At 34.8% G+C, this 23,793-nt stretch overlaps 1 protein-coding gene across 1 annotated transcript in view; it reads left to right on the plus strand.

The window, feature by feature from the left end:
* The window catches only part of LOC144964291 (uncharacterized), a 69,778-nt gene extending 59,881 nt beyond the window's left edge, over positions 1-9,897 (plus strand). Inside the window, exon 2 of the mRNA XM_078898383.1 lies at positions 6,554-9,897. Coding sequence (XP_078754509.1) covers positions 6,576-7,373 — 798 coding nt within the window. The 5' untranslated portion in view covers positions 6,554-6,575 and the 3' untranslated portion in view covers positions 7,374-9,897. The remainder of the gene's footprint in view (positions 1-6,553) is intronic.
* Positions 9,898-23,793: the final 13,896 nt, after the last annotated feature.

Genomic DNA, 23,793 nt, shown 5'->3' on the forward strand with positions numbered 1-23,793 from the left:
AACATGTTAATAAGTGTTGCCCCAGGCCATGGATTCCCTGATAAAATAGGCTTTTTAATAAAAGTAGTCAAAAACTCAAAAATTTATAATATATCGAAGGATAAAAGGATAGGCGTTTTGACTCATGGGGATCAACAGATCTTGATATAAAGTAAACGTTTTCTGTTCAAAATGAGAAAAAAAAACATTTTAAGTTTCAAAGTAGCCACATTTTAAGCACTGTGCGACAGCGTTTTGCGCTTCATTGTTTTGAGGTATTGTGAAGGTTTGTATTTTGAGTAATCCAAGTAATACTAAGCCTGCTTGAAGTTTGAAGCACGGTCGACTGTAAAAAGTAAAAAACAAAAATGAATAGAACAGCTTCAAAAGAAGAACAAAATACCATAGACGGAATGTTTCGGGCTCAAAACCTATCTTCAGCCAACAACAATTATATATCTTGAGCACTCAAGATGTCTCTGTCGTATAACTAGTTTTTAATGTATTAATGTTTTCGTTGCTTTTTGTTGTTGGCTGAAGAATGGTTTTAAGCCCGAAACGTTCCCTGTTTTGTTGTTTTGTTCAATTTTTAAAGCTATTATATTCACTTTTGTTTTGTAATTAGAGCGAGGAGATATTATCGACCACAATAATTTATGTGTACTGACTTTTTCACCGTAGTTGTTGTTGCGGATTCACAACGATAATTATATTCGCGACTTCCTATAACAGGATCAAGGGATTACTCAAGGATATGGGGCTATTATCTTCAACAAAACAAGTCTACTTCGTTATACATCCGCACCATAACTTTGACGGATGATAGTGATAGTGATCAACAGAATGCCCAACAACCAAGTAGTGGTGGTCGTGGAGGTATTGGTGGAGGTGGTGATGGTGGTGGTCACGGTAGTGGTAGTAGTAGTAGTAGTAGTAGTAGTAGTAGTAGTAGTAGTAGTAGTAATAGTAGTAGTAGTAGTAGTATTAGTGGTGGTGGTGGTAGTAGTAGTAGTAGTAGTAGTAGTAGTAGTAGTAGTTGTTGTTGTTGTTGCAGTAGTAGTAGTAGTAGTAGTAGTAGTAGTAGTAGTAGTAGTAGTAGTAGTAGTAATAGTAGTAGTAGTAGTAGTAGTAGTAGTAGTGTAGTGGTAGTAGTAGTAGTAGTAGTAGTAGTAGTAGTAGTAGTAGTAGTAGTAGTAGTAGTAGTTGTAGTAGTAGTAGTAGTAGTAGTAGTAGTAGTAGTAGTAGTAGTGGTAGTAGTGAATCCACGAAAAGCCCTGCGGTGCATCGAGCGTTACTCAGACTGCAAATCGGTACTACCACCACAACCCGTACTACTACTACTACTACCACCACTACCAATAAAACTACTACCATGACTACTCCTGGGCCCAATTTTATATAAGGGGACTAGATTTATTTATTTACTAGTTAAGTAAATGACTTGTTAGTTTTATGCCTAACGAAACCTTCCACTTCGAGTCTCCGGTAACTCGCGAGCAGGGTTTTTTTCAGTTTTTACTCACAAAATATATACTTTCGACGAGCTGTACTTATCTTACAGTTTTTTAAGCCAGTAAGTGTCAATAGCAACAGGGCACTATTTGCCCCTTTGATTCGTAACCGACGTATTTCTCAATCTAGAAATAGCTGCTATCTTGTCGACGCTAAGATGTATCCTAATAACTAGTCTCAGACTAAGCTTGAAGTTAGGCCTCAACAAATGACTAAAACTTGGCCAAAGTTAGTCTGAAGGTCCCGTGATTTTAGTCTGGAACTGGCTTGGTCGCATAAAATCCATTTTTTCAAGTGCTGACCACTAAAGTAAGAGATTAAACGATATTCCGCGTTCATGAAAACGGGATTGATTGTTGCGGAATCCGTGGATCCACGAAAAGCGCTACGCAATCGACTTATCGCGCAAATTAACAGAACTCTCCTAGTATACAGGATATATATATATATATATATATATATATATATATATATATATATATATATATATATATATATATATATATAATGCAAATTGTCACTCACATTTTTTGTGGCCGAGACGATTCGTTTCTGTGTCTTACACGTCTTCAGTCGGCGTAATCCATAGATATATATATTGTTGTGTGTGTATATATATTAATATATATATATATATATATATATATATATATGTGTGTGTGTGTGTGTGTGTGTGTATGTGTGTGTGTGTCATTGAATTTGTTTCAACTAATATCGAACTATTGGCGGAAACAAACTGTCTAGTTTTTTTTTTTTTTTTTTTTTTTTTTTTTTTTTTTTTTTTTTTTTGTAAAAGACTATAATATTATTTAAAAATCGTTTTAACTCAGCTACCATGATAGTTCATTGAAAGATTTGATGGCATTTTGTGGTGTCAAGACTCACACAGACCACATCGACGGAATCGTTTATTTAACTAGCTAATGGCTTGGAAGACGGGTATTTAAATATTTGACCAGAAAATTTCTCCTTAAAATATCGATCAATTTAAATAGCCATGCCATCATCTTGGAAAAGGATTCTCAAACATTTTAATTGAAATTTTAATTACTTGTCTCTAAAGAGAACGGCAGTTAACTTGTTAAAACCAATTCCTTCAATGTTATATAAATTAGTTTGTGTTTAATGAGTGATGATAATTGATTACTTTTAGTAAATTAAAACTGATTGACAATTAATAAAATGGTTAATGGGCTCTTTCCAATAAAGTGTCTCATGATCGTCACTGTAACACCAGTCGAGGTCGACTGATTTTTTGGGGGTTTTTTTTTATGATGGTTTTCTTTTCTGGTAATTTTCTTTCTTGCTTTGTCTGACACCTTTCACACACTTGTTTAGATCTTTAGTCTGTGTATTGTTGTATTTTCATAATATAACCGTGAATAAGTTTAGAATTGTTTTATGGAGTATTTCAAGATATTTATTGTCTATTCAACTTGTATGCTAGAATATGATTATTAAAAATGATACCAAATAAATAGGATTGTTTGAAACCTTTCACGTTAGACATTGTTCAATACACAACATCATTACCTTGTTATTTGCATTATTGGCAAATATTATGATCTGACATCACCGTCTCATATAAAAGCAATTTTGCCTTGTATTTTATGCGTAGAAAAAAATCGGTAAGAAAGAAATGAAACCACAGCAAATGTTGCAAAATTAGGGCCAAAAACAGCAAAAACATTTGCTCATTGTATTGAGTGCATGTAAATTTCCACAAATACAGGAATATTTGGGCAATCAACATTTTGAAGCAAGCACATTCATCAGCCTTAGTATTATCCACAATGGAATTGTTTGAATAACACGAGTGACACAACATTGACTAAACACGACAAATCGATTCTATTGACCAATAAATATCACACCACCTTTTTTGTGTTGAGATGTCACATCAACCAAACTAATTACCCGTAAATGTTATTTATGAGAGCGAAAAGAATGTGTGTTTTTTAAAAGTTAAAGCAAATCTGCTTCATTTACTATATTGAATTGTGTCAACGTCATTTCAAATTTCTCCACGGGTTTTCTTCCTGTTAGACATCATTGCACGAGATGAACTTCCTCTGAACAAGCCGTAACATCATTAATTTTATTTGTACGCTTCGTTTCATATTGTTGCAGTTTTCTTCGATAAATCAATGGCGTCTTTGTATACAAAAAACCTTTTTAAAAAAAAAGATGAATGGGTGCGTGGGCTCGGAAGACTGAAATGACAAAACCAACATGTACTTTTGAGCAGGTCTGATAACCCAAATTGTTATGGGCCCATTGTTGTAACCGAAGTAGTCTCAAACCAAAACATAGGTGGGGGGGGGGGGGTCTTTTGACGTCCCATGGTAGGAGGAGGTCACGCTGTGTCTTCTTTCCTCTTATATCTGTTTTCCGAGTTGCTCTCTGTCTTTATCTTGGAATGCGATTACTTAGTTTTGTCACCGCCCTGGCTGGAGTCATTGACTGGGAGGGAAACAGTCAAATGTATAATTATAGTTTTGGGAGATGATATTTTTTCCCTTGCAAATTATTTCTCTGTTATGTTTTGTTAGTTATGTATTCTATAAACATTTAAGTGTGTTCCTCTTATTGGGATTCTGTACTTTTGTCTGGATGAGACTTTAAGGTGATCTCAAACTAAATACATTGGCGGTATGATTTTGGAATCTACAACTGTTCCCAATTTGAACCAATTCCCATTTGTCTTACTTTTTCTTGGGTGCTTTGATTGTAAATCTAGAATATTAAGACTATTACATTTTCTTTTAACGGGCGTTGATATCCTTAAAACAAACAAAACAAACATCAAACCAATGCAACATTTTATCCTTTACAGCAAAGCTAAATCAAACCCATAATTGGTTATCAGACTTGTTAAACATATGCACGTAGGCCAAAACAGATAAAGGAAAAATGAACAGACGACTCATAAAACAGAAAAAATATGTGTTTTTGGAAATTAAACAAAATAGACGGCAAGAGTACTAGATCTACGTACACGGAGAATAAGAACATATTAAATTTTTAAAATTATTTCCCCTGTATTCATCCCTAAGGGAAACTTTTTCTTTAGGATCTTTATCTATTCCAAGGGAGGACTGAAATAACCAAGGCGTCAGCAAAGTCAATATTTGCAGGTCTGTCAGCCGAACGTAATTATGGGCTTGTATTTACATTTTGTAGTGGGGAATATTTTGGGTTGTTTTGAGAGTATTTCCATTACAACAAGTCAAGTTTCAAGTTTATTTACTCTTATCCGACGTGTAATTATTTGCAGGTCTGATAACCCAATTCCTTATGGGCTCATTGTTGTTATGGAAATCTCGAAAAATGACGCAAACTATTGTCCATTACAACAATGCTAGACTAGGCCCATACGTAGGTTCGGATGTCAGACCTGCATATATGTACACGTGGCTCATATCCTTTCGGCAATAAATAATTAAATTTGATGGCAATTACCTATATGAAAGTGAAAACAAATGTGGAATGAAACAAAAAAATATAAGGATACCATTAATAGTCACCAAATATCCAATATACTATAACAATTGTATTAATGACGTGTAAGAAAAATGTTATGATCTCACTGTTAGTAACGGAAATGCTCTGGGACAAGTGCAAAATACAATCCATTGCAATAATGTTAAAAACAAATTATTTTCAAAATCCATTATAAGAGCTAAGTGTACAAATATGGACATAATTTAGCAACACAGGGGTCCAAATTATGTCAACGGGAAACACTGGCCAACAAGGTTATGCTATTTTTTTTTTTTTCTAAGAACGGTAAACCTGAAAACATAATTACATTTATCACCTGGCACTTTATAATTCTATTTAGTCTATATTGTTTACAATTAAAAAACAGAAAGACGGGTTCATTCTTGTTTTAACTGAGTGTTTATATCCACTAGACGAGCTCAAAGCGCATTACAAAGGGTCCCTGGCCATCAGCAACATGTAACATCTAGAACGAGACATGACGCCTATTAGTCGAGATTACATTTTATTTTTCGACAGTGACAACGCTGTTAACGGGCATGTACTCATTTTACACCTGAGTGCGGTGAGATAATGTGAATAAAGACCCTTTTAAATGGACTCAACTATGCGCAAAGCCGGTCTCGAATCCAGGACCTTCCAATCCGAAGGTGGAGTCATACTACTAGACCACATCGCCGCACATTTGAAAGCATTTTGCCTTTATAACATAATAGACAGTACCTATGACACGTTGTTAGATGGGCTACGACAACTGAGGCAAGATAGACGTGTACATATATGCAGGTCTGACATCCGTATTCACTTATGGATCTAGTTTAACACTGTTATAATGGACAATATTTTGCATCATTTTTTTGAAATTTCATTTCAACAATGAGCCCAAAAGGGATTGGGTTATCAGACCTGTAAGAAGTGCACGTCGGATAGGACAGATCAAAATATTAAAAACCGTCCTTTCTGTGTTGCTTACAACGACACACAAACGTTTGATATTGAAATAATGTAGATGAACAATAAAACATTGTTACGTCATACATTTAACAACAATATAATTTTTCTTTAAACTGATGGAGCAAGTTAAAGGTGCAAGATAGAGATCATAACAAGTGTGTATGAAAGGGGCCAGACAAAGCATGAAAGAAAAATAGAAGAAAAAGACCGACGACTGGTTTTTTGGGATGGTTTTTTTTCTTCTATTTTTCTTTCTTGCTTTGTCTGGCACCTTTCATAAACACAATTGTTCAGATCTTTATCTTATACTGGTGCTTGCTCCTTAATTTCGTTAATTTGATATTCAATGGAGCACATTTATTGTTTGGTGTTTACCGACGTGGACATATTTGCAGGTCTAATAACCGAACTTAATTATGGACTTAGTTTAACATTGTTTTGATGGCTAATATTTTTCTTTGTTTCAGAATATTAACATAAGACGAAACAGCCCAAAATAATTTGGGGTTATCAAGCCTGTCCGTTAAGAGCTTTGTCGCTCTTCATTAACTATGGACAGTATTATAAAAACATGTAACAAATGTCTCTTTTTTCTTTTTCCCAGAATTTAATCAAGAGCAACAACCATGGAAATATATTGGATCCCCATCACATTAATTGCAATCTGCCTTCCAATGCAATGCCTAACTGCCTCTCTGGAAACAGCCGACGATGATGACAAAAGAAAAGCACAATTTGGTAATCAAGACGCCGAGTTTACTTCATCTAATAACCCAGGGGACTTTCAGTCCTGGTCCGACTGGTTAACCAAAAGAAGCTTCGGAGATAATCCATTCGGCGACAAGAATCTCCAAGCGTGGAAAGAGTGGATGGAAAAGCGAGGATTTCTTACTCCAGGGGATGAGTCCAAATTCGGAGCGGGTTACGGAAAGACCTTTCAACAATGGAAAGATTGGGTACAAAAACGAGGCTTTCCCAGTTCTGGAAATGAAGTCTTCAAAGGGTTGTCTCCCACGCAAAAAGCCGGTTTCCAAACCTGGAATGACTGGATGATCAAGCGAGGTCTTGGTAATGTAGGCTCCAGTTCTGGTTTTGGACAGCCAAGCGGTGGAAGTCTCCAGTCTTGGGGAGACTATTCAAAACGTGCAGTTTTTGGCAAGGACCAGGATTCGTTGTTAGAATACCTCTACAAAAGAAATTTCGGTATGGACAAACCCAATAATGCATTCAGTGTACCTTTCGGCTACAATCCTGGTTTGATGAAATGGGATGAAATGATTAAAAGGCAACTCGGAAGGAGCCCAAAAGGTTTTGGACACAACAAGCAATATTTTACTAACGGCTTACAGGACTGGAGAAACACGTTTGATGGTTCAAAGCGCAATGCGAACAGTGCAAAAAGTTCAAAAACCGAAATAAATTAAACGATGAAAAGCAGATTAATGAAATTTTTTATTTCAATCTTAAAACCGATACATTTAAAAAGCCACCTCTCCGTTATTATTCCATCAAATTATTTTTTGACACAAAGCTAAACATACTTTGTTATGAATTTGTTGTTATATTATATACATATTATCATACCAACAAACTTATAATGTTGAATTTACATAAAATCTATATTATTATATTCTTATCTGCATAAAAACACGTGACTGATTTGCTCAAGGCAAAGGATACTTAGGAATAGCATAAGGTTCTTTTTCATTCTTTACACGTTATTTAGAACTTTAGAATAAAGCTTTTTATTGACCTCCTAATACTATTTTTTATTATTGCCAATACTGCATATTACAAATAGACGATATTTCACATCCAAAACGCTTTTCAATTATTACAGATTTGCTAGATGTCGATATTTTGATAATTTACATTGAACATTTTAATGACACTTTTTAAAGCTTAAATTTTGTCATTGCACTTTCTGTGACTTTTTTCATCAGTTATAAACGAGTATATTTTTAATTTTCTTATCTCAATACATAGCATGAGGTTACTTTTATACTTTATTGAGTTCCATTGATTTCGTTCAATATTTTGAATGTCAGAATCTTGTTTATTTACCATTTAATGGCACATGAGTTTGGAATATGATATAATAATTTTGAACTTTGTTGTGAAAACATATTCAAATGACCAAGACAAGAATTTGTTTGTAGAAAAATATAAATATTCAATTCATTGGTCTTTTCTTCTCTTATTGTGATCTCGAAAACTAATAATTAATCTTAAAAGACTAAATGAAGGAAAACAACATTCTTGAATTAAAACTGAAGACCAAAGACAAAGGTTTTCTAACTGATTTCCATTGAATTGATTGATTCATGATAATTACATATTTTTTCTCATTATTGGTTTGCCAACGCTATTTGAAAGGATTACTTGTTACAAAATTCCAGAGATCATTGTTATCACAAAACCAGTTTCAGTCACACCTTTGTTTGTCTTTACATAATTTTCTCACATCGAAAAGATCAAACATTGACTTGATTAACCTGGCTTGCTTCCTGTAAATTTGATTTTAAAATTGTTATTTTGATTTTTGATTCCTTTCATTTCGAATTCAATGTCAAAATGGGAAAACTATTCTATTGACCTATCTAGTTAAAAGGCGACGTTGATTTTGTTTTAGTGGTTAAATTGTTATTAAATGATCAGTTTGAAATTGATTATCAAAACTAAAAAGCAGTCATCGATTGCGTTGATCGCATACTGTTTTAAACTTGTTTTAGCATAGTTTTATATAATCGATTCCTAGCATACCGAGTTAAATTATTCATGATATACAATGGGTGGCCTCTGCATAGACATCGTTATCATCAATTTTCCCGGAAATCAAACCAGAAAAATAACGCTACCGTAGCTTTAAGATTATTCGCCAAACCAAATACTAGATACAAACGGGACACCTAACAATGAGACAGACTGCATCTTAACTCTCTCCTTACCAACCATTTTCAGTATTTTCCCAAAATGGCAGGCTTACCCAGCAGAAAAATTCATTTTTAAAATCAAACAATCTCTCTACATAACAACTTTTTCTTCTTATTAATTAAACAAAGATCATTGTGATGTACAAAATAAATCTGAATAAGAAAAAAATGTATTTTGTGTCGTAACAAATGTGACGATTTTGCTGTAGGTGGTAAGGAGAGGGTTAAGGCGCTATTACAATAGGCAATTCTCCATGAGGTGAAGGACGCCTGCGTTTGGGAAGAAAATGAAATGAGGATTTAGGGAATTTTTAAGGACTCGACTATGAGCCACAAACAGCAGAATTCGTTTTACCTACGAATGTCACGGCATTAGACCTCAATACTGCACAGAGATTTCATTAACTTTGTCTGGTTTTCGATAAAATAATAAGTTATTTCTGATGTTTTACATTCAATATTTTATGATGTTAGCATCATTTATGCTTGTTAGATGTGCTTTATCATGACGGTTAACCTGGACCTTAATGAAAAATAATATTCAGTTATTATCTGTCTAATGATTTCACGATTTTTCTTTGGATTCTTGTGACTAAAAACAAAACATAAAACAGGTCCTTTCTCAAAGCCAGACATGTATTAATTTCTTTATATTTAAATGGTTGTATCAAAACATGTGAAGTTAATTAAAGTATTTTTATCAACCATTTTGATATGAACAAAAAGTATAGATTACACTTCCATGTTCATTACAAATATTATTCGACAAAACTGAGAAATAAAACAAATGCTAAAGAAAGTAACTGGCCTTTGTGTATTGAAACTCAATTATACTTTAAATAAACTTGATTGGGCTGTTTAACAAAATTGAAAATCAAAGTACTCAGATACAATATGACATAGAAAAATATATATGGTTAAACGAATAAAGCTGCATACGCACATCTAAATATTTTTAATGCTTCGTGGAATGTCACCAAATTAAAAAAACAACCCCAAAACAGACCAACACAAATAATAATAATAATAATAATAATAATAATAATAATAGATCTTTATTGTCCACAAATATGGCAATTTGTCATTTAGTTACACTTGTCATAACGTTATATGATAACTATAACATTGAACAGACACTCTCTCTCTCTCTCTCTCTCTCTCTCTCTCTCTCTCTCTCTCTCTCTCTCTCTCTCTCTTCCTCTTCCAAAAAACAAAATAAAAACAGGAAAAAAATCCAAAAACATGTACCTTCCTATGAGTGTGAAAACTCAGATCGTTTGATTTCCAAACATTTTCTGATTACTGAATACTGATTTAAATAATAAGCTTTGTTAAATCACATTTTAAACACAATGCTAGAACTGAAGAATGAGTTGAAACAAAATCATCTTTTATAAAAGCACAGAGAGCACATACAATTGGAACATGTTTCAATTTATAAAATGTTAAGCTCATCTACATTATAATATACAACTATGAATCTGAAGTCAAATTTGTCAATGGACCTTATGCTAAAGAATGAATAAAAAAAAAAAAAGATAATGTTGACTCGGTAGATTTTCAATTGAACAATCTAATGATAATATTGCATAAGTTGATCAAAATTTATAAGATAAATAATTTCAGTATTTTATTTTGCCTGTTTATCATTATTTAATAATTTATTGAAGAATACAAAGCGTCTTAGAGCAAACAAAGCAGTTAAATATCTCCATATTTATATCAATTTTATGATATCTGACTTTGCTGCAGTTGTTTTTAATTTTTACTTTCGAAATCGACTATCGCTTGAAAATATCCATTCATGAAACAAAAACCTTAATTCCATTTTTATTTATATTTATTTTGCTCATCACCAAACATTCTAAAATGAAAATAAAATTTTATTTGTAATTTCTTTTAATATTACTCTGTTTTTGTTGACATTTGATGACATTTTTGTTAGTTGGATATGTGTGTAAATGTGTAAGTGTGCGTGCCTATGTGTGAATTCGTGTTTGTTTGTATGTTTATTTGTTTGTGTATGTTATGTATGTATTTATATATGTATGTATGTATGTATGTATGTATGTATGTATGTATGTATGTATGTATGTATGTATGTATGTATGTATGTATGTATGTATGTATGTATGTATGTATGCATTTATATATGTATGGGCATATATGCAAAACAAATTATGTTACTAAAAAACCTGAGCTGTTATATAGGGCAATATCGTTAACCATTATCAAATTGCCTTACCTTCCCTAGCCAACAGTAACACTTACTGTGGGACGAGGCTATATTGTTTACTGAGATTTACAACCTTTTCTAGATGCCCGGGACATAGTTTACACATAAAAGAGACAAAATGTTTAAAGAGCCATTTCTAAGAACTCAACTTTGCGCAGCACATAGATGGAATTGGCGGTCCCGATTGCTCAGTTGTTAGAACACTCGCTCCACATATAAAGAGACCAAGATCGATCCCGGGTGCAGTCAAGATTTTTTTCTGACCCCCTTCTCCACCCAGCAGTGATTGGGTAGCTGGAACACTTAGATATGACGGATAGTATGTTGCGATAGACTAGCGTCCTATCCAAAAAATAGCAAGCAATTGCTATTCCCGTTTACGCCATAGAAACCGGGATAAACTCCTGCTCCATGGGCCTAATGAGTCGGAAGTACTACTTATAGATGACCACATAGAGACTAAGGGCCAGTAGCTTAGTGTCATACCATAAGGCTATATAAATACTGAAGGACGTAGCTTTTTATCTGATTATTCAATCCTAAAAGAACATTTCACGATTTCAATATGCTCAATATGCTTCTCGGTGATTGATGTACTTTCACGAGATTCAAATAGAAGCCAAATTTCGTTTCATTTGCAACCAAATCGACACAAAATTGTGGGAACCAAGTGACATAAATGATTTCAACGATGAAGTGACCGGAAACAATAGATTTGAGTTTTTGTCACGTTACGAAACTATTTTCATCAAGTTCAATAAGCCATGACATGAACCTATATTTGTTATATTACAGAGTGCAGAATAATTGATTAACACTTAAATCATCCCGACATAATAAACAATTAAGAGTAAACAATTAAACGTAAGTGGAGCAGGCGCTTAAACTTGATAATAAGAAGAAATGAAGTAAATAGAGAAGAGCTTGGAAAATATAAAAAATAAACACTTTGCGTCGATGAGGATTAGAACCCACGACTCGAATATTACGGCAACTCCGCCAGGTCACAAGTGGGGTACTTTACAACCAACGTTCATCTACCACTCCAAAAAAGTAGTTCAGGTGGAGTTGCCGTAACAGTTGTGTCGTGTTCGAATCTTCTTCGCTGCAACGTTTTCATTCTATATTGTCTTATGGCACTTTTCTACTCATTTCTTTGTTATTGTCAATGGGTTACATTTTTTTCTAGCACTCTTGTAGTATCCAACACTATCTAAAGGTATGCATTTTAAAAACGTTTGATTGTATTTGAATAAATGTCATGCATAAGAACACAGGGATGAGTGGATGACATGCTAGCAACAAACAAAAAAATTAGTCCGCCTGGGCCGGGGTGTGATCTCCAGTCTGTTATGTTAATGAAAATACTCTTGTAGTATACGACGCTTTCTATAGGCATGTGCTTTGTACCTTTTGAGAGATGTGAATAAGTGCCGTGTCATACGATCAGAGAGAAGCACAGACTACTCGGAGTTGTGCTGTATTATCTATGGAGAGAAGAGTGGATTGAGAGCAGCTGCTGGCAAAAAAAAAAAAAAAAAAAAAAAAAAAAAAAAAAAAATAATATATATATATATATATATATATATATATATATATATATATATATATATATAATAAAAACATCTATACAAAGGGTGTGATATCCAATCTTGGATGGAAGGTTACTAAATTTACTGTTGAGAGAAGAAACTGGGTGACCGCCATCAGATTAATGAAAAAATAAAATATTGAGCTTTTATATAGTGTAATATTCATCTAGTTAATAGACGTAGTCAAAACGCTTTACAATGAGTCTTTAAAATGTTTATGAAACAGTACCAGACATAGCAAGAAAACAAAATACACGAAAAGAAAAAGTCATCCCATAAACAAACAAACAAAAAAAAAACAAACAAAAAAAAAACAATCTTCTCTCCCCCCCCCCCCCCCCCCCAAAAAAAAAAAAATCAAACAAACAAATACTCCATCTAGCCTTGTTTGGGGATCGGACATCAGACTTGTTTAGGTCTGTGGTTCAACTAAGTATTCAGATCTTTGTTTTTCACCAGTGCCTGCTCCCTAATTTGTCACTTTATGAGGAGTCCCAAGCCATCTGAACCACTGATTTAAATGGCCCTCATCTTGGGGGCAGCGTATATGGTCTTTGCTTCGTACCCGAAAGGTACCGAGTTCGAATACCCGCTGCGTTGTGTGGCCTTAAGCAAGTCACCTCGCCCTAGCTAAGTTGGCGGCGCTGCACTCCTGCTAACGCCTGGGTTAATGCAGTCTTCCCTTGGAATGGAACATTAAGATAAATTTCCCTATGGGATGACTAAATGGTATTTTATTTCATTTTATTTATCCTGACAAAAACTCTCAAACTTGGGACTTTTACGAGTTTTCGGGCCAAAATCTTAAATCCCATCTTTCTAGAGTACGGCAGTCAACTGGTTGACTAAAAAAACATGAGCTTTATATAGCGCAATATCCACTAAATGTGCTCAAAGCGCTTTACAAGGGCTCCCTGGTCAACAGCAACATTTAACATGTAGGACGGGACATGACGCCTGTCAGGCGATATTACAATTTTTTCGACGCTGTTAACGGCCAGGTACTCATTTTACACCTGTGTACGGTGAGAGAATGTGAGTAAAGAGCTTTTTCCAAGGACTCAACTATGCGCCGAGCGCGAGGCTCGAACGTAAGACCTTCCGATCCGATAGCGAGTGTCATACCACTAGACCACATAGCCTCACAAATCTTAAATACCATCTTTCTAGAGTACGGCAGTCAACTGGTTGACTAATACTCAGGTTAAGCCTAACGCTACTTATACTGCCGTTCTATATGAAACAATACAATTCTAAAGTTTTGGCCAGAAAACTTGTCCTTTAAATATCGATCGATTAAAATTACCCTCATCTTGCCAATAACTCTCAAACCTGGTATTATATTGAAGAGCAGTATCCACTTAACGTACTCAATTCACTTTACATGAAGTCCCAAGCCAACAGTGACACGGAACATGTAGGGTCAACGATGATGCTTGCTAGGCGTTAATAAATGTTATTCTTTTCAATAGAGAATACACTGTTACAAGTCAAGTGCCCATTTTACTACTGAGTGCGATGAGATAATGTGAGTAAATATCCTTTTCCAAAGACTCAACTTTAGGCTGCCGACAGCGGGGCTTGAATCAGAGACATTGCGCTCCGAAGGCGAGGGTCCCACCACAAAACTACAAAGCCAAAGATTAAGATGCATAACCTTTCCAACAGCGGTATCCTTCAATCAGTTTTTCCTTGTAGCTGATATGTCATCACCTATCGGTAAGTATGTAGCTTGGTCATCAGATATGTTGAGAAGTAGCTACTAACAAACAGTCATCATTTATATTATTAAGGGATAGCGAGCAAATAGAACTTATGGCTCTGCCGAATTACTTAATATGGAAAAAGACAGGTCAGGATTATACAGAGTATACGTTTGATTTCCGCAGAGTGACGCCTTTGGAACACGGATTTAACCAGTTAATGGTAACAAGAAATGAAGTGAGTAGGAAAGTGCCAGAAGACAACAGAGATTAAAAACTTCGCGGCGGCGATGGGGGCTCGAACCCGCGACCTTACAGGTACGACAACTCCGCCTGGCCGGGAAGATCGTGCTTCTATCGTATATGAGCTATCCACGACACCTTTTGGAACACGGTTTAACAAGTTAACAGTCCTACTCTGGAAAAAAATACGTATTAAAAATTTGGCCAGAAAACTCGTCCTTCAAATATCGATCGATTTAATTGACCCTCATCATGGCAAAAACTCTCAAACCTGGGGCTTCGCGATGTCCCAGGTCTGAAAGTTTTTGCCATGATGAGAGTCATTTGAATCGAATAATATTTGAAGGACGAGTTTTCTGGCCAAATTTTTAATACGCGTCTTTCCAGAGTACGGCAGTTAGCTGGTTAAGAACGGTACAGAATCAAAAAAAATAAAAATAAAATGGAGCTTTTATATAGAACAATATCCACTATACGTGCTCAAAGCGCTTTACAAAGGGTCTCTGGTCAACAGTAACACTTAACATATAGGACGTGACGCCTGTTCGGCGATAGTACATTTTTTCTGACAGAGACAACGCTGTTAACGGCCAGGTACTCATTTTACACCTGAGTACGGTGAGAGAATGTGAATAAAGAGCACTTTTCCAACGACTCAACTATGCGCCGAGCGAGGCTCGTACCCAGGACCTTCCGATCCGAAAGCGAGTGTCATACCACAAGACCACATTCATGCCGCACACATGATGGTACTGAATTCTGTACTGGGCTTTGACCAAGTGGATTGATAGTCAATTAAACTGTACCTACTTACTTAATCAATCCTCTTCGGGCCTTGAGGCACATAGGGCATTTCCATTCTTTGCGGTCGGCTGCTTTCGCGGTGGCTGTATACAAGGATAGGCCTGCTTCCTTTATTTCTTTTTCCATGGTCCTTCGCCAGGTTTCTTTTGGATCTACCCCCGCTTTTTCTTCTCAATTGAACTGTAATGTAGTGTCAACTATGAGATGCAGCTGCAATCAGGGCCAGAATTTGGTACCATTGTCATCTAGACTATGTAAAGTTCTCTAATTCAACAAGTTCAGGAATGATACCTCATTAGTTTTTTTGGGGGGAAAGGGGGAGGGGGTTCTTGGAATGTTGCAATACACTGTGGGAATCAAGTTTAATTTCATCTAATATATAATGTTAATGAACAAAATTTTAAATAAGGAAATTTTAAAATAAAGGCCATAATTAACATTTTACATTGACGTGCATTGGTTCTTTGTTCTAAAGAAATGTTCAATACAAAGAACGTTGGATGTTGTAGGTAATTATTTACAACTTTTTCAGTCATCCGTAGTATTGCTTTCTGTTTTGATTGTTTTTGCTCTTGTTTGTTTGTGTTTGATTCCTGTTTCTTGAATATTTTAGTCTTTTATACTTTCTGTTGGTTGGTCAGATTGTGCGTGCGTTGACCAAACAATATTACGTAACTAGGACCATCGTGTGGCTATGGGAAATTAATAGGGTTTAAGTTCAAATAAAGAAACGAAACAAAACAAAATCAATACCGGAAGTGGTGTTAATTAAATCTTTTGCGTTGGAAAAGTATGAAGATTTATGATATTTATCAGCACTAAATAACCGATTTAGTCAACGTGTTTACCACGCCCAGCTCTATGCAAAAACCTACCTACTCAGAGACTAGAAAACGCTTTTATAATAACCGGTTATTTTAGTCACTTTCTTGGCTCAGGCTTAAGATTAGTAAGTCTTTTGTTTGACTGCCCAGTCGTAGGTGATTATAATTTAGTAATAATCTTCTATAATATCCTCCAGTATAAATGCTTTTACGTAGTACCAGTTGCATATGAATTATCTTGAAACTTGATTCTATAATTTTTCCTTGTAATTCACCATATTATCGGTGTGTTTTGGGCACATTCCAACAAAGATTTTGGTTGGTTTTGTACAATGTGAGTTAAATGCAGGATAACGACATAAGCAACAACAACAAAACAACAACATACCTATAACAAACAAAAAAAAACCCCAATAAATCAAACAAAAACAAAAAAACAAACAAAAACAAACAAAAAAACAAAAAACAGAGAGACGAATCTCATTTATGAATTCATGAAGAATGCTGTTGGATTATTGACACGAGGTCAGGCAAAACTGCAGTCATAAAAGGCGGAGTGTTCAACCTGTAATAGAAAACAAGATATACAATGATGGCGCTATTTCCGTTTGTAAACATTGTCTTGTCACGCGCAGAGCCATATCCGTCTCGAGGTGATTACTGGGTCTAGGTCGCTGGTGTTTACCTTAGTTACTTCTTTATTTTCTATTCAAAAAAGAAAAAGAAACAATCGGAGGGCTTTGCAATGCTTGCTATTGTAGAGTTTGCTATGATAAAAATTTCATCTCAGTGGTGATGGCGAACTTATAACTTATGAAATTCACCGCATTAAATTCTTTTAAACGTTGAATTAGTTGTGTTAACCCTCTCCTTACCAACTACATGAAAATGGTCACATTTGTTACGACATAATAGACATTTGTCTTGCTCAGATTTATTTTGTACATCACAAGTTTGAAGAATAAATAATATTTGTTTAATTAATAAGAATTTCATGTTGTCTTGTAAAGCTTGTTTTACAAACAAAATTATGGTCAGCATGCTTTTAGGGTAGGCATGACATTTTAGAAGATACTGAAAATGGCCAGTAAGGAGAGGGTTAAACAGCCTCATTTAAAATGGACTACAATTGTCAGGTTTTTGGCTCTTTCCCACCATCATTACATGTACAACAACTTTGTTTTGAAACGAAAAGGCAACAATGCACTTTATATATAGGAAAATTTACAAGATAAATCCTCATGAATAATCGTCTTACCTACACTTACATTTTTAATGAATCTCACCAGTTATCATGATGCGGATTTTGTAACCAAATATACGAAGATGTCAATGAGACAATCTGACAACTCTTGCTTCGGACAACTACAATCATAAAAGCAACGACACATACATTGAGCTTTTATATAGCGTAATATCCACTAAACGTGCCCAAATCGCTTTACAAAAAGATCTCTGACGAACAGCAACCCGCAACATGTAGAACGAGACATTACGCCTGTTAGGCGATATTACAATTCTTTTCGACAGAGACAACGCTGTTGACGACCAGGTACTCATTTTACACCTGAATACGGTGAGAGAAATGTGAGTAAAGAGCCTTTTCCAAGCACTCAATTATGCGCCGAGCGAGGCTCGAACCCAGGACCTCCGATCCAAAAGCGAGTGTCATACCACAAGACCACATAGTCGCGTATCGATATCTACCCTTTATCCATATCGCATAATCAACCTAAAACATATAATATAGAAACTAAGATATATTATCCTTTACGGAATAATAATGACAATAATAATAATAATAATAATAATAATAATAATATAATAATAATAATAATAATAATAATAATAATAATAATAATAATAATTAATAATAATAATAATAATAATAATAATAATAATAATAATATAATAATAAACAACAATAATAATAATAATGATAATAACAATAATAATAATAATAATAATAATAATAATAATAATAATAATAATAATAATAATAATAATAACAACAACAACAATAATAATAATAATGATAATAACAATAATAATAATAATAATAATATTAATGATAATAATAATAATAATAATAATAATAATAATAATAATAATAATAATAATAATAATAATAATAATAATAATATAATAATAATAATAATAATAATAATAATATATAATAATAATAACAATACACATTTATACAGCGCTCATTCTCGTGTAAAACACAAGCTCTGGGCACTTTACAATATAAATTATCAATTTTGAGTGGGAAAAAAAATGTTTGTTAAAGATATCGATTAACATTTAATCGAAACGTGGGAAAAATATAATATTATACAACAAGGAGCGGCACTTGTTTTTACTTCAGACAAAAACTAGTTACTTCCGGTGTGACAAAGTAATCAGCCGATACGCCCATGTGATATTGTACGGCTATGTGGTCTAGTGGTATGATACTATCTATCGGATCGGAAGGTCCTGGGTTCAAGCCTCGCTCGGCACATAGTTGAGTCCTTGGAGAAGACTCTTTACTCACGTTCTCTCACCGTACTCAGGTGTAAATTGAGTACCTGGTCGTTACCATCGTTGTCTTTGTCCAAAAAATTGTAAAATCGCCTGACAGGCGTCATGTCCCGCCCTACATGTTAAATGTTTCTGTTGACCAGGGACCCTTTGTAAAGCTCTTTGAGCACATTTAGCGGATATTGCGCTATATAAAAAAGCTTTTAAAATTCTCAATCGTGCTGTGCTGGCCATCTTTGGCAGATTGAAGAGTCCTTATGTGTAGCCTGGCGTGATGTGTACAGGACAACAGGTACAAGAGAAGTAATTTGTATAAGACAACAAAAGTCACGAATTAATGACCAATAGCAATTGGTTTCAAGTCTGATGTCACATCCGCCCAGCAACCAGCAGCTTAGCTCTAAACAAAGAAAATCGGTACTTTTTATTCTTCATGATGTCTAGAACTTGTTCACATGTCATGTGATCAGAATGTTTAAAAGTCAAAATATGTTCAGATTTATAATGTTTTTCTCCTCTGAATACACTTTTATGCTCTTCGGAGAAGTATTTCATAAGGGCGTCGGACATTGTCCCGATAGTTTAGAACCAGTTACTCAATTACTTTGCGTCATTACGAGGGAAGTGACGTCACGACTGTTGAAGCCTATTGTTCCGGCACCTTGTGCGATGGCATTGCAGTTTGTACCAGGCGAAGTGGTCGTTATTACCTTAGCATCTGCATATCAAGCGTCGTTCCAATTCTATTTAAGCAACATAAGATCAAATATCGACACCTTTGGAAATAACAATAGATTTTGTAAGAAAAGTCCTCATCAATTCTCCTTTTATTAATCTTTTTTTTTTCTTTTTTTTTTTTGCAACACCCCAGCTGGGGAGTCTACTTGACAAATAACTATGATGAAGGACGGGCTATATAGGGAATAAGATTAGCGGAAGAGTAGCGTCCCTTGATTGGACGTCACCGGCGGAAAAGTTATTAGAGAGAGAACGTCATGTTGGTTGTGCGCATGCGTCTCTAGTCCTCGCTTCCGGAGACACTTTACCGAAAGCGAGGACGAGAGAGACGCATGCGTAAAACCATGTTGACGTTCTCTCTGTTAGGTGATGTCCAATCAAGGGACGCTACTCTTCCGCTAATCTCATTCCCTATAGACACAGTAACAAATTAGGGACGAGGCACTGGGTTAAGATAAAGTTCTAAAAAAAAATGAGTATGAGACAATGGCAAACAAAGCAATAAAGAAAAATACAAGAAAATGAAACCAACCCAAAAAGATCTCCCTCGACTGTCTGGGGAAGTAAAGGAAGACTTTTTTTTCTCTCTTTTCTTTCTTGCTTTGTCTGGCATTGTTTCATACACACTTTTTCAGATCTTTATATTGACGACGAGCATTTATCTATTATTAGTTTTCAGTATTTCAATATATATATGATGCACCGTCTTAATCATGTACCTATTATGTCGGTGTGAACCAGTTGACGGTAAGAGAATATACAGTCGAAATCAGATACAGAATTTTTAGTTTTTTCGCTCATTTTCAAACAATATTATAATACCTCCTACCTTCTTTGCGTCCATTAAAATACAAATAAGATGAATAGTGATACCTGAATGATTGATGATGTGGTATGCAAAAATTAGATTTACGGACTTAGAATCTCAATAAAATTTAGATGTAATTTTTGTATTCTTAATTTTTTTTAGAATTAGAGCGAGTTTTCACCAAAAGCACAACCATTGATCTCGATGACAGACAGACCTAGTAAACTCGTTCTTCCACTCTCGAGTTCGGTCAAATTCCCAATATCGACAATAAATCGTTTATATTCAACTCAATAAAATCATAATATACGTAATTGAAATCACATAATATTTGTGATGACAAATTCAATTTTCTGCACATAAATCACCAAGACATATTATCGTATTTAGAAAATGCGTCATAAATACCCAGAATACTTATTGTCCCAAACTCGACAACTGCAATAATACCGTAGTTTCCAATTACCGCTAAGTGGTCTTGTGGTATGACACTCGTTTCCGGATCGGAAGGTCCAAGGTTCGAGCCTCGCTCGGCGCATTGTTGAGTCCTTGGAAAAGGCTCTCTGCTCACATTCTCTCACCGTGCTCAGGTGTAAAACGAGTACCTCGCCGTTAACAGCGTTGTATATGTCGGGAAAAAATGTGTATTATCCCCTAACAGATGCCACGTCTTTTTCTGCATGTTACGTGTTGCTGTTGGATAGGGACCCTTTGTAAAGCGCTTTAAGCACGTTCACTGGATATTGCACTATGTAAAATCAGACGTAATAAAATGTAACATCAAGTTCATATAACTGGTCTTTCTCGTTACTTTTTATTGCGTGTCATATCGAATACGTGCGTTAAATTAGGATGATTCCCATCCCTGGTGTAGTGTAGAGCAGTGTTGTCTTATTTTTATTCTTTACGACAATTATTGTAATACGACCTAATCCCCCTCATGACTCGTTCAATGAGATAGATAAATGCTGTTCTGGCGTATTGAGATCTTTAAAAAACGTGAGCTTTTATATAGCGCAATATCTACTAAACGTGCTCAAACGTTGAAAGAATGGGTTTTAATATATTATAGCCAGTTGACGTAGTACTCTGGGAAAACATGCATTTAAAAATTTGGCCAGAAAACTCGTCCTTTAAATATCGAATGGTTTAAATGACCCTCATCTTGGCAAAAACTCTCAAATATCGAAGCGAGTTCCCAGGTTTCAGGGTTTTTGCCAAGATGAGGGCTATTATCATTGATCAATAATTGAAGGACGAGTTTTCTGTCCAAATATTATTTAAATATATGTCTTTCAAGAGTACGGCAATTTACTGGGGTTTTTTTTTAAAAACTGACTCCGGACGATAAATAAATATCCAAGAAAATTCCAACTGCTCAATGAATGAAGAACATTTGTAATGAAATATCAATGCTATATCAAACGCATTGCTCCAGGCAAATACCCCGCTCTTTCATTGCTCAAATGACGGCCTTACTCATTCACTGATTTGCATGTTAGCTTTCGGCTCTGTTGCTTATTAGCTGTGATTATGGCTACCGCTCTATCATTTTCAATCAAAGTGTTTCCGTTTTTTTCCTTCTCCGTGCGTTCATTTCCCCGGTATGATACTGATCCTTTGAACTCTAACTCATTTTACGATTTGATATCGTCTACGTAAAGATGGACATCTTAATGAATCAAATGATTCTATATTTTTTTCTATTTGTTCCAGCTGTACAGATTGATGAAAGATAAGGATATTACTACCGGTGAATGTGTCCTTTTTCATGTATAATAATAATTCGTTTTTAATTTGTTATTTATTTATTTATTTATTTATTTATTTATTTATTTATTTATTTATTTCAATCATAATGAAATCCACTACATCGTGACATGTATTTCAATATATTAAAGGGCAAATTATCTCAGTTCATTGCCTCTGTTTAATATTGTTGATAAAATAGTTACAGTTACAGCCATAATATTAGATATGTTTTTACAAATACGATGATTTACGAATAGCTAATTTAGACATATGTAATTGATAAAATTCACATATTATTTTCTGAAGACGATATAAAAATAGGGAATGATAAATTATGATGCGTATATTTTCCCTTTTTATAAGTGAGATTTGTTTCTTTTGGAATCGCTATACAATGTAAATGTGCACTCCATGAATGAATTCATGACCAGAATATTGAATTGTCTTTTCCCATTAAAGGTCAATAAAGTATATTATCATAGTTTACTTTATTTTCTAGGGTCACAGCTTTCACCTTGATTACAGTATTACACAAAAGAAATCTATATATCTAAGAAAAATTGCGATATCCGGTTTAAATTGAAGGCTGGTTTCCAAAACTCGCTAAGTCGATTTTTCTACTTTTTGAGATTTTCCATCCATGAGATAAATCGAAAAGTAAATTTTATTTTAAAAATAAAATCAATAAAAAAATAAAATTCCCGTTATTCATCCCATAGGGGAAATATTTCTCTAGGGCCATTTCCAAGGGACAACAGGAATGACCCAAGCGTCAGGGGTAGCGCAGCGCCGCAAATTGAGCTAGGGCGAGATGACTTGCTCAAGGCCACACAGCGCGGTGGCGGTTGATCGAACTCGGTGCCTTTCGGGTATGAAGCAAAGACCGTACCGTTGAGCCACGCGGCCCCCTAGCCACGGTGCCCGTTTAAAATGTCTTTTGACATAAATCCTGTTCTTGTTGTGTTTTTTTTTTTATTGGTTCTTAGATCACCTAAGACTTTCTACAGATCAGGAACCACACAGTGAGGAATACACTCAATTGCTTACAAATACAGATCATTTAAAACAATAACAGTTCATAACAGACACGGTAAGACTTATCCTCTGCCAAAACTAATCCTATACATTTGATTGTTTCCCCACTAAGCCAATGATTCCGGCCAGGGCAAGGGCAAAATAAAATAATCTCACAATGAGACAAAGACTGAAAGTAACCTGGTAAAGAAAATCAAAAAGGGGGTAGAAGACATAGCAAAAAGTGATCTGGTGCCCACCATAGGAGGTCGAAAGACCCCATCTAGTAATGGTTTTGTTTCTTTTAAGGGTTTTACGACGCATGCGACACATTTAAGTCATTTAAGTTCCAGAAGAAAGGAAGAAAATGAATCTAGTCAAAATTTATAGATAAACAATTGAAAGCACATGAGAAAAAGTAAGACAAAGGGAAATGGTTTAACTTCGGAACAGATGTAGATTCCAGTGTAGTTAGTTTGAGATCAGCTAAAAGTCTCATCCAGACACAAGTACAAACTCCCAATAAGAGGAACTCACTCAAATGCTTACATCATAAAATAAATAAAATAAAATAGTAAAAATAAAATAAATCAATAAATTCAGCTCATAGGGGAACTTTTTCTTTAGGGTCTATTCCAAGGGAAGACTGGAATAACCCAGGCGTCAGCCGCAGA

Source organism: Berghia stephanieae, chromosome 2 (assembly GCF_034508935.2).
Source record: "Berghia stephanieae isolate SIO BIC M18660-M18661 chromosome 2, UCSD_Bste_1.3, whole genome shotgun sequence".
In the NCBI taxonomy this organism is placed as follows: domain Eukaryota; kingdom Metazoa; phylum Mollusca; class Gastropoda; order Nudibranchia; family Aeolidiidae; genus Berghia; species Berghia stephanieae.